We start from the raw sequence: 12,680 nt of genomic DNA, 5'->3' as shown, positions 1-12,680 counted from the left end.
TACATCATCTAGCATACTGGTCTAAGCATTATACATCTCTATATATCACATGAAGCATTTAAAAACAATTAAAACAGTCAAAAACAGCTTTAAAACACTTCATGGAATATAATCAGTTCAAAACTTTTATATAAACTAAAATTTAATCACTCCATTAGATCCGTCTCGGAAAAACGAATCCAACGATATATTGCACGCCCAAAACGGAGTTACGAAACTCCCAGAAATCAAATTTAAAAAATAACAGACGGGCTGTAACGCATTACAGGAACGCGTTACAGGCCCTGTAACGCATTCCGCTGATGCGTTACACCCCTTTTAAGCCATTAAAAGGTGTAACGCATTCCGTGAATGCGCCACAGGGTGTAACGCATTCCCGGAATGCGCGACACCCCTTTCCCTTCTCTTGCAGCAGCCGCCGTTGCTTATTTTTTTTATTTTTTTTCTCTTTCTTGGTCACCGTGTCGCCGTACTGTACTCTGTACCTTTGTTTTGCTTATCTATCTTTCCGTGCAGCAGCATAAACAACCACAGATATATAGCAGATATATATATACAACTGAATATACATATATATACTTATTTAATTACGAATTTAATTGGAACAACTTCAAAAATTCATAATAAAAAATCTATACATCATAAAAATATAAGAAAAATACCCAGACGATCTACAACACTTGTAGAACCCAGATCAATATTCAAAATTATTCTGAGAAACGAATTCTCATCAGACAAAATTAATCCATGATATAACTTGTAAAAATCATAATTAATTCATACAAGCACATAAAATTCTGAAATTTTTACCACAGATCTATATGCATACAACCTATGCTCTGATACCAATGTTGAATTTTAATCGCAGCGGAGGCATGGTAAAACACTTTTATACATATAAAATCCAAATAAAAGCATATAAATCGTGGTAAAAACATAGGGAACAAATACTAACCTTTAATATGCGATCCAAAAGCAACGATCGGAGATCCTTAGCAGCTGCTCCTCAAACGTGAAGCACTCCACCGGTATCCACCAAGAAAACGATGCTAAGGAGGATGAGGAGGTGGAGAGAATTAGGTTTTATAAAATTTTGGGGTTAGAATAAAAATAGGGTTTATAATAGTATATTTATAGGCAAAATTTTCAGCTGAAATTTTTTATTATTAACCCATTTATTATTCTTATTAATAATTAAAACACCTGTTAATTATTAATCCTTTTTCTAAACACTTTAGAAATAATTCTCTCTCTTGATTTAATTTCCAAAAATTTAATCCTTTAATTAATAATATTAAGAACTTTTCTTAATTAATTTATAATCAATTAAATCTCATTTAATCAATTATTAATTTTGCCAATTAATTATTTATTTCATAAATAAATAATTATTAGCCATTATTAATTAATTCCTCCACCATTAAATCATTCTCTTTTTATGGTGTGATCCTGTAGTTTTAATATTAAGCCGGTAGTAGAAATAAATAATAATAAAACTATTTTATCATTATTTATATAAATTCTCTAATTTATTAAATATGATTAATTAATTAATCACATTTATTCTACATCGTGAGGGATACTTCTCAGCATATCGCGACTATCCGGATAATACGAATTCACTGCTTAGAATACCAAGAACCTATTCAGTGAATAGTTACCGTACAATAAACTCCTTCTACCCTACAATGTCCTGATTAAATACAAGGCATGGATCTCGTGTCAAGCCTATCTAATTTAATCACTTGCTTACCATTTATTATGCCCAGTTCTATACAAATTAGAAACTCCTTTCTAATTTCATTCACTCTGGCCAGAGATTCCTGAACTAGCATAAGTGGATCAGCGTTGAACATTCGCTTCCTTCACTGGAAGGGTAGATCCTTTATTGATCATACACTATCTTCGTGTACAAATTCCTATACCCAGTAGAGCCCTAATAATTGTCCCTGGAGACTAAGAACTAAACCAAAGCATAGTTCAGTGCACACAAGATGACTATGATGACCTCGAGTCTAAGGATACTTGTACAACTATCACTATGTGAACAACTGCTGACACGTGAGTGAACTCCATCAGTTGTTCAGCTGTGCGAGTCATGTTCAGTGAACTTATTCTATAATAAGCACCTACATACTAGCTATAGTGTCACCACACAAATGTCTATGAGAACAGACATCCTTCATAATGAAGCAAGCATAGTATGTACCGATCTTTGCGGATTATTAATTACCAGTTAGTAATCCTATGATCAGGAACTATTTAAGTTTAGAGTTATCATCTTTTAGGTCTCACTATTATGATCTCATCATAATCCATAAAAGCTTTACTCTAAACTATGGTATATCTTATTTAAACACTTAAATAGATAAAGCCCGTAATAAAAACAAAACAAGTCTTTTATTAATATCAATGAAATCAAAATAGATTACATAAAAAGTTATTCCTAAATCCTAATACACGATTGGACTTAGGACATATCCCTTTCACCCTGTCGGCCGGACCCGCAAGATTCAGTTTGAAGGGTTCCTTGATCTTGAAAAAAGTACTCAACTTTTTCAGCTCATTTGGATCCCGGAAGATACTGACGTGATCATGCGCGTCCAGATGCGCGTCAGACGGGTACTCATCCCCTCGGGTGTTGATCATATCAATCAAGGAAGTGTACCTTGATCGAATGGGGAACTCATTAGACTTTTTGGCCACGTTCATCTTGGCCAAACGAGTCATTCTCTTATCAACCATCTGAAAAAGGACGTAAAAGAAGACAATTTTAAAAATACAAACTATGCAAAAACAAGCACAGGAAGAGAAGAGGGAAAGGTATTTTACCTGAAGTAACACTGAGAAAAGGGGCTGGCTTGCTAAATGAAAGTTTTGGACCCAAAAGCTATGACCTCCAGTTATTCCTCCGAAATCTTTGAGAGAAGAAGAGAGAAAGGAAACTTAATTAGGTAAGAAATGAGAAGTGAGGAGCAATAGACTCTACTCACTCCTTTTCATAGGAGAAAAAGTGAAGATGAGGGGACAAAAAGCCCAGTAAGTTTAAAAGCCCAGAAAATGGAATATGCCAGAATACTCCAAGGAATTCTAAAAGAAATAAATGAACAGGGAAGAAAAAATTCAAGAATATTCCCAAGAATTCTAGGGAATTCTAAAAGAGGTATTTGAACATACTAAAGTCCAGTTCTAATTTGGAAGAGGCCCAATAGAAGGCCCAAATCCAAACAGGACTTAGAGAAATAAAAGCCTAATAAAAGGCCCAATCCATAAGGATTAGGAAAAGACCAATAAAAGGCCCAATCCAATTTGAATTAGGAAAAACCCAATAAACGGCCCAATCCAAGTTGGATTAGGAAAAGCCCAATAAAAACCAGGATTGAGGTCGAATTTGAGGTCATAAATCCCAAAAAATTCGGGTTAAAAAGACCATGATGGAGGTCGAAATTGAAGTTGTGGATCCAGTTCGAATTCTTTCGAACAGAAGCCAGAAAATCACTTATCAATAAGTCCAGGATTGAGGTCAAAATTCTGGTCATAAATCAAACATGAAACTTTTAAGGAGGACAAAGATCCAGGTCGTAGGTTCGACTAGGATCCAGGTCGAAACCCTGGTCGTGATTCCTAGTCGAAACCTTACGAACATGAATCAAATAAGGCTGGAAATCTCGATCAAAATCCAGGTCAAAGGTTCGACTAGGATCCTGGTCGAAATCCAGGTCGTGGAACCTCGTTGAAATCCTTCGACCAAGAATCAAACAAGGACATAAATTTTGACCAAAATCCAGGTCGAAGGTTCGACTAGGATCTTGGTCGAAATCCAGATCGTGGAACCTAGTTGAAATGCTTCGAGCAGGATTAAAAGGCTGGCCCGAAATTCGATTAGGATCCAGGTTAAATTTTCGACTAGGATCCTAGTCGAAAAAGGGGCTGAAAATTGGAAAATATTTTTGAAAAATTGCAGAAAATTTGGAAAAATCTCGGGAGTAAAGGGAAAATTCCTAAAAATACCAGAAAAATTCTAAAAAGAGGGGAAAAGATAAGAAAATAATAGGAAAGTTTTTTAACCCTGAAGCCGTGTACAAGGCCAATCGTTGTAAATGTGTAGGTCGCTCCACACTTTACACAAAACGATACCCTGTAAGGGAATGAGTGAACTTAACTTTTGCGAAATCTTATACGGTTTCCCAAAAGTTGGGGGGGAAATGATAGGGAATAAATAAGTCCTGATTGCGTAATTAAATATTACATTAAATACACATGATTTGGGCTACTAGGCCCAATAAGAAGATGTATGACATTCAGACCAAAAAGGTTAACACATTGATCAGGCCTGATGGACCAGATCAGGTTTGATGGAATAAAGAAGGCCCAAAACCCTGAATATTAATTAATTTCATAATTAATTTATAAGGGAAAAATCAGCGTTTAAGAAGAGTCCCAATAAGGACATAAATCCTTGCAGATTAGCCTCTAAGGGACCTAGAAGGATAAGGAATCAGTTTCCTACCATTTAGGACTCCAAAGTCCATTCTAATTCTAATTCGAAAGCATTACCATCATGTCTGGAAGTAGAACATCATTGGAGGAAATGTACGCAAAACTTGTAATTGAAGAGGAAGAGGAAAAGGAGATAGTGGTTACAAAGGATGAAATTATTGAACAGAGGCCAACATTTATGCTGGTGGGGAGGTTTTTGACTGAGAAGAATATCAATTTCCAGGCTATGCAAAACTTGATGGCATCACTGTGAAGACCAAAAGAAGGAATGGAAGTCTATGCTATGGGGGACATGAAATATTCATTTGTTTTATTTCAAAAACTGGATATGCAAAAGGTTCTGGAAGGAGGCCCTTGGGTTTTTGAACAATCGATGCTGGTGTTACAACAAGTAGGGATGGGGGAGGATCCAAACACAATACAGTTACAAGAGATGGAAATGTGGGTACAAATACATGATATGCCTAGGGGATTTATTTCGGAGAATATTTTGAAGAACATCAGTGCATCAATGGGGAAGTATATCAAGTCGGAGCCGGGAACATTTGATTGGGGCTGGAAACCTTATATTAGGATTCGAGTAGCACTTAATGTTGACAAGCCGTTAAAACGAAGGATGAAAATAAAGCGTGAAGGAAATGATTAGAGTTGGTTAAATTTTAAATACGAGAAGCTTGGTACGTTTTGTTTTGTTTGTGGGATTATAGGGCATTCTGAAAGGGATTGTGCAGTTGTTTATGCAAACCCGGAGAAGTAGATGGAAAAAGCATGTGGCACATGGTTACGTGCACAGACTAGGGGTGTAAAACTGAGTACTGGCTCAAGATGGATTCGAAATGCAGTTGGAGGAGAAGTTGTATGGGGTGCCCAGAAACAGCAAGGAATATCGTCAACCGGACATGGCGGACAACTGGAGGGTGTGAGATTTATGGAAGTTGATGGTCGAGTTCGCGAGATAGGAGGGGAGATTGGAGATATTCTTGTTAAATCACGTGATTGAGGACACAACATATAGGAGAGAAAGATGATTTAGGAGATTAAAAAGGAATGAACGAAGTATTTGAAGGAGATAAGGAATTTAATACCGAAAAAATAGTAATTGATACAAAAAGAAAGCGGTGGAGAATATAATAGCTGGAAATAATAATGAGCTGAATATTATGCAAATAAATGAGTGACAACAACTGAACGTGTCAAAAAACTTGTTGCTGGCGGGTCCTGGGGTCCTGGCCCGCCAAGGATTATGAGTCTTCTAGCTTGGAACTGTCGTGGGCTGGCCAACCCACGAATAGTTAAACTTCTGTTGGACTTCAACCAACAGTATAGGCCTAGTCTCATCTTTCTGAGTGAGACGTTGGTGAAACAAAGTAAGGTGGAAAATGTGTGTAAGAGATTAGGGTTTGCAGGGTTCTTTGTTGTTGACGGACAGGGACATGGAGGAGGAATTGTATTAATATGGAGAAATGAAGGTGTTGTGCAAATTGTAAACAGTTGCCAGAGTTTTATTGACTTTGAAATTAGTCATGACCAGGCTGGGAAATGGAGATATACTGGATATTACGGCTTCCCGGAAAGAGCTAGAAGAACTGAATCTTGGAATATGCTTCGAGAATTGTCTGTAGCCTCATCTTTACCGTGGTGCATTATAGGAGACATTAACGACATTGTCTCTATGGAGGAAAAACGAGGAGGAAAAAATCAGCCTAGAAAATTATTGGAGGGTTTCTCAAAAGCTATAATGGACTGTGGGCTGCATGGTATATGTACACATGGGAGAGATCAAGAGGAGGGAAATCATGGATTCAAGAGAGATTAGATAGAGGGATGGCAATGATTAGTTGGTGTGAAATGTTTCCTTCAGCAGAGGTACGGGTTCTTGAGGTGACAACATTGGATCATTTGCCCTTGCTGTTGCAATTACATAGACAAGTTTTTGTGCAACGAAGTAGAAGATTTAAGTTTGAGAATATGTGGATTGAAGAAAGAGAGTGTAGAGGTATAGTGCAATCATGTTGGCGGGAGGAAGGTAGATGTAATCTGATGGATAAAAATAATGAGCTATTGTTTGAAATTGGAAGAGTGGGGTGGGGGTTTGTTTCGGGAGATGAAAACAAAGATGAAGGAATATAGGACGGACATGCAACAGTATCAATCAAGAAGGGATAGGTGGGGTATTCAGAAGTACAATACTGCTCATTGGCACTATATGAAACTATTAGAAAAACAGGAAATTTTTTGGCGTCAAAGAGCCAAACAATTTTGGCTCTGAGATGGTGATAAAAATACCCGCTTTATTCATAAGTTTGCATCTAATCGAAAGGAGCATAACAGCATTAAAAAATTGAAGAATGAGGATGGGGAATGGAAGGAAACAAATACTGAGATTCAAGAAATTATTACTGAAAGGAATATGTCCTAAGTCCAATCATGTATTAGGACTTAGGAATAACTCTTTATGTAATCTATTTTGATTTCATTGATATTAATAAAAGACTTGTTTTGTTTTTATTACTGGCTCTATCTATTTAAGTGTTTAAATAAGATATACCATAGTTTAGAGTAAAGCTTTTATGGATTATGATGAGATCATAATAGTGAGACCTAAAAGATGATAACTCTAAACTTAAATAGTTCCTGATCATAGGATTACTAACTGGTAATTAATAATCCGCAGAGATCGGTACATATTATGTTTGCTTCATAATGAAGGATGTCTGTTCTCATAGATATTTGTGTGGTGACACTATAGCTAGTATGTAGGTGCTTATTATAGAATAAGTTCACTGAACATGACTCGCCCAACTGAACAACTGATGGAGTTCACTCACGTGTCAGCATTTGTTCATATAGTAATAGTTGTACAAGTATCCTTAGACTTGAGGTCATCATAATCATCTTGTGTACACTGAACTATGCTTTGGTTTAGTTCTTAGTCTCCAGGGACAATTATTAGGGCTCTACTGGGTATAGGAATTTGTACACGAAGATAGTGTATGATCAATAAAGGATCTACCCCTTCCAGTGAAGGAAGCGAATGTTCAAGACTGATCCACTTATGCTAGTTCAGGAATCTCTGGCCAGAGTAAATGAAATTAGAAAGGAGTTTCTAATTTGCATAGAACTAAGCATATTAAATGGTAAGCAAGTGATTGAATTAGATAGGCCTGACACGAGATCCATGCCTTGTATTTAATCGGGACATTGTAGGGTAGAAGGAGTTTTTTGTACGGTAACTATTCACTGAATAGGTTCTTGGTATTCTAAGCAGTGAATTCGTATTATCCGGATAGTCGCGATATGCTGAGAAGTATCCCTCACGATATAGAATAAATATGATTAATTAATTAATCATATTTAATAAATTAGAGAATTTATATAAATAATGATAAAATAGTTTTATTATTATTTATTTCTACTACCGGCTTAATATTGAACCTACAGGGTCACACCATAAAAAGAGAATGATTTAATGGTGGAGGAATTAATTAATAATGGCTAATAATTATTTATTTGTAAAATAAATAATTAATTGGAAAATTTAATAATTGATTAAATGAGATTTAATTAATTATAAATTAATTAAGAAAATTTCTTAATATTATTAATTAAGGATTTAATTTTTTGGAAATTAAATCAAGAGAGAGAATTGTTTCTAAAGTGTTTAGAAAAAGGATTAATAATTAAAAGGTGTTTTAATTATTAATGAGAATAATAAATGGGATAATAATAATAATATTTATGGAAAAATTTCAGCTGAAAATTTTGCCTATAAATATACTATTATAAACCCTATTTTTATTCTAACCCCAATTTTTAGAAAGACCTAATTCTCTCCACCTCCTCCTCCTCCTTAACGTCGTTTTCTTGGTGGATACCGGTGGAGTGCTTCACGTTTGAGGAGCAGCTGCTAAGGATCTCCGATCGTTGCTTTTGGATCGCATATTAAAGGTTAGTAATCGATCCATATGTTTTTTACCACGATTTATATGCTTTTATTTGGATTTTATATGTGTAAAAGTGTTTTACCTGCCTCCGCTGCGATCAAAATCCAACAATTACGGGGTATTTCACTAATATATTTAATAGTACAAGCACAGGGGTGAATTTGCCATCAAGAATTAACTTCCCCAATATTTCAGAAAAACAAAGCCAATTGCTTGCCATGCCTATTGTGGAGGAGGAAGTAAAAAAAGCGGTTTTCAAGATGATTGCTGACAAATCACCTGGGGTTGATGGTTTATTCCCAGGTTCTTATCAAGCCTACTGGGAGATAGTTGGGACAAATGTGGTTGAGTTTTGTAGAACATTTTTCGATACTGGAGAACTTACAGATGGAGTGAATCAAACTCTAGTTTGCCTGATTCCGAAAGTGAAGCATCCGAAGAAAGTGGCTGACCTATGACCGATCTCATTATGTAATGTGTTGATGCCAATTTTATCCAAAGTGTTAGCTAATAGACTATAACCAACATTAAATGCACTTATCTCAAATAAGCAAAGCGCGTTTATTGAAGGTCGTTTGTTAACTGACAATGCTTTGGTAGCTTATGAAATTAATCATTATATTCATCGTAAAACTCAAGGAAGAACTAGAGTAGCTGCTTTAAAGGTGGATGTTTCTAAGGCATATGATCGATTGGAATGGTCATATATTGAATCAATGATGGGGAGATATGGCTTTCCTAGTATCTGGATTGAGAGGGTGATGCAATGTGTCAAGACAGTCTCCTACAGTTTTCTAAGAAATAGTGATATATTTGGAGGGGTTGTGCCTCATCGAGGAATACGACAAGGAGACCTGATTTCTCCATATTTATATATCCTTTGTGCTGAAGGATTAAGTGGTATGATTCGAGAGAACGAGAAGAGTGGATTACTGCATGGATGCAAGATTGCAAATAAGGCGCTAAGTATTTCTCATCTACTTTTCGCGGATGACTGTTACTTTTTTCTAAGGGCAACAAAATCAGAAGCACAAACGCTAAAGAATGTACTACGGAGATACGAGGCCATATCAGGGCAGGTGATAAACTATGATAAGTCTGAGGTGTTTTCAGTCCAAATACTCCAGTGAAAGAATGTAGAGAGGTAAGTGCATGTTTAGAAGTAAAACAAGCGCAAAAGCCTGGTAAATACCTCGGTATGCCTATGTGTGTTGGAAATAATAAAACGGAGGTGGTTGGCTTCTTTAGTGACCGAGTGCTAGCAAAAGTTGAAGGGGTGGTATAATAAAGAGCTATCTAAATATGAGAAGGTAACGTTATTAAATTCATCAGCTCAAACGGTGCCTAGTTTCTAGATGAGTTTATTTCTGATTCCAGTTACTATATGTGAGGAAATTGAAAGAAAGATGAATGCATTCTTTTGGAGAAATTGAAGTAATAATAAGGGGTGAAGTGGATGACATGGAGTAAACTGTGTAATCCTAAACAGTGTGGAGGTTTGGGTATGCGGGAGACAAGAAAATTTAATCTATCTATGCTGGCTAAACAGGGTTGGTGGTTGCTTAAAGAAACTAACTCCTTAGTCTCTGCAATTATGAAGGCGAAATATTACCCTAATTTCAGTTTCTTAAATGCTACAGTAGGTACTAATCCAAGCTATGCATGGAGAAGTATTATGGCAGCAATTGATGTGGTAAAGGTTGGGGCTCGAAAACGAATTGGTAATGGAAGGGATACAAGGATTTGGGGTGATCCGTGGTTACCAGATATTGTTGATGGGTATGTGAGAACTCCAATGCATGTACAGCTTCAACAGAGTTCAGTACATGGGTTAATACAGGAGGATGCGTGTTTATGGGATTTTGATATAATTCAGGATATTTTTCAACCTAGGGATTTTGAGCTAATAAAGCAAATCCCAGTGCCGAGGAATCGTGCAACGGACTCATGGTTCTGGCTGTTTGACAAGAAAGGAGAGTACACGGTTAAGAGTGAATACCACTGATAAAGGGTATTGGACTAAATTATGGTCGTTAAAATTACCAGGTAAAGTTACAAACTTTCTATGGCGATTTTGTACAACATGTTTACCAACATCTGGTACATTGGTAATGAAACAAGTGAATATTGGTGGTTTATGCCCTTGGTGCCACTCTGCAGATGAAACGGACACTCACGTCTTATTTGAATGTGGTTTTGCGAAATCTGTTTGGAATATGGCAGGGGTGCTCTTAAATGTGCAGTACAATCCTAATGACGCAGCTGGTATAGTGATCAGGAAAGTCTTTAATAATTATTCAGGAGAGCAATGTGTTCAGTTGGGAATGATGTGTTGGAGTTTATGGAATAGAAAAAATAGATTGGTTTGGGAGAAGATAAATGGGTCTGTATTTGGAGTGGTAGCAGCAACTAATAACTTGTTGAGGGATTGAAAAGAGGCTCAAACAATGGTGGTAAATGGTCGAACAGTAGAGAGAGACAAAAGGTGGAAAAAACCGGAAGAAGGATGGATAAAGGTGAATGTAGACGCGATGATATTCCAGGAGAATGGTATTGGATGTGCTGCAGTTATTCGAGATGCAAGGGGTGAGTTTCCGGCATCTAGATGTAAGAAGATAGCAGGAGTATGGAGACCAAAGGAAGCCGAGGCAATTGCATTCAAGGAAGCATTATCATGGATTATTGAATTGCAGCATAAGAACTGTGTTTTTGAAACTGATTCGAGAGTACTGGTTCAGGCATGTAACAGAGCTCCTGATAACTCATATTTTGGAACCATAGTGGGTGATTGCATCCAGTTGTTAAAGCACATAAATCCGGTGCTATTTCAGTTTGCGTTTAGATCTGCGAATAGTGTGGCGCACACTCTAGCTAGAGCTACCTATTCTATGTCAGATAAAGGAGAGTGACATGTCATTCCTCCTAGTTTTCTTTCTCATGTACTAGAATTTGATGTGATTAATTGAATGCAAGCAACAGTTTATTCAAAAAAAATTAGGGGGAGATCATACATGCTAATCATTAAAGATATTTTAAAATTTAAATAATGAATCTTACAATTTTTAGATGATGTAGACCCTAATGCTGTGCTCCAGAGTTTGAAAATGGAGAGAAGAGAAGAGAAGAAAAAGGATAATTTTAAAATTTTCCTTCCAAGGCGTGCTCCCGAGTGTTTTGGCGAGAGAAAAGAAATGATCCGGAGATAAAATTCCTTAAAATTTTCCCCCAAAACTTTCTTCCCAAAAATGGGAAGATTTGGAAAGATCTCTCACATAATCTTCTTCTTTTTGGTCACCTTTTCTTCTTTTTTATACGAACTCGGGAGCACACTACAGATTTATTTTCTTCTACTATTTCTCTTCTCTTCTCTTCTCCTCCCATCTCTTCTCTTCTCATCTCTCCCAAAAAATCTTGGGAGCACAGCGTAAAAGGGGGTTTGGTTCGTTCATCGGAAACGGAAAGTAAATCAGAAACGGAATCAAGGAGGAAGAAAAAGAAATGATGATAAATTGTTTTCCCTATTTGGTTATGACCTTGGAAACGGAATGGACAAATATAAAAAATTATTTTTTTATTTTTTATTTTTTTTTAAATGATAATTTAATAATTTTCTAATTATAAAAAATAATTTTTGATAATATAACGAAAATGATAGAATATAAAATCCTTATTGGACCCGGGTCTGGGCTACCTGGTCTATGTTTGAATAGGTCCAGCTCCGCCTATAACCGGCTCAACCGCAACCCGTGACCGAAGCTTCCCCGCGGCCCAAGTTTCAAAAAGCCCAACACGTGATACACATGTCCAAACACATGATAATGACAACTATCATTAATGAATCATGAGAATAATCAAGACATATGTCAAAGGATCCTTGGAACATTTCTCAGCCATTCACACCTTGACACGTGTAAGACATCCATTCTAGTCAGGTGCCCTCCCACCAGAACCAACGACTACGATTTAAAGGTACCAAACCCCAAACCTTGCACATGGGCTATAAATAGCCCAAGGAGGAGAGGTTTGTGGGTTAATCACTATCTTTCACACACACTCATATACACACACAACCAACTTACATTCCTATATATTTTTATCATCCAAAAGCCATATATTATTCTCACACCGGAGGCGCCGCAGGCTCAAACTTTAATGACTAGGATTTTTCGCAAAATATTGTAGATGAATAAAATATAAATTACGTGATTTGTGTGTAACTTATGTGAATTAGTGAAT

At 36.5% G+C, this 12,680-nt stretch overlaps 3 protein-coding genes across 3 annotated transcripts; all 3 read left to right on the top strand.

The window, feature by feature from the left end:
• Nucleotides 1-5,743: 5,743 nt before the first annotated feature.
• Nucleotides 5,744-6,316, top strand: LOC141684876 (uncharacterized). The gene has a single exon (XM_074490013.1). It carries the CDS (start codon nt 5,744-5,746, stop codon nt 6,314-6,316), a length of 573 nt encoding a protein of 190 aa, XP_074346114.1.
• An 8-nt stretch (nt 6,317-6,324) lies between these two features.
• On the top strand, nt 6,325-10,876 carry LOC141684875 (uncharacterized). Its single transcript, XM_074490012.1, has 5 exons — nt 6,325-6,526; nt 8,640-8,887; nt 8,996-9,523; nt 9,934-10,435; nt 10,491-10,876. Exons 1-5 carry the CDS (start codon nt 6,325-6,327, stop codon nt 10,874-10,876), a joined length of 1,866 nt encoding a protein of 621 aa, XP_074346113.1.
• A 15-nt stretch (nt 10,877-10,891) lies between these two features.
• LOC141684874 (uncharacterized) lies at nt 10,892-11,353 on the top strand. The gene has a single exon (XM_074490011.1). The coding sequence runs from the start codon at nt 10,892-10,894 to the stop codon at nt 11,351-11,353; it is 462 nt and encodes a 153-aa protein (XP_074346112.1).
• Nucleotides 11,354-12,680: the final 1,327 nt, after the last annotated feature.

The sequence above is a fragment of the Apium graveolens genome, chromosome 9 (assembly GCF_009905375.1).
Source record: "Apium graveolens cultivar Ventura chromosome 9, ASM990537v1, whole genome shotgun sequence".
NCBI lineage: Eukaryota > Viridiplantae > Streptophyta > Magnoliopsida > Apiales > Apiaceae > Apium > Apium graveolens.
The sequence above is the reverse complement of the archived record's forward strand: the minus strand, read 5'-3'. Positions and strand labels throughout refer to the sequence as shown.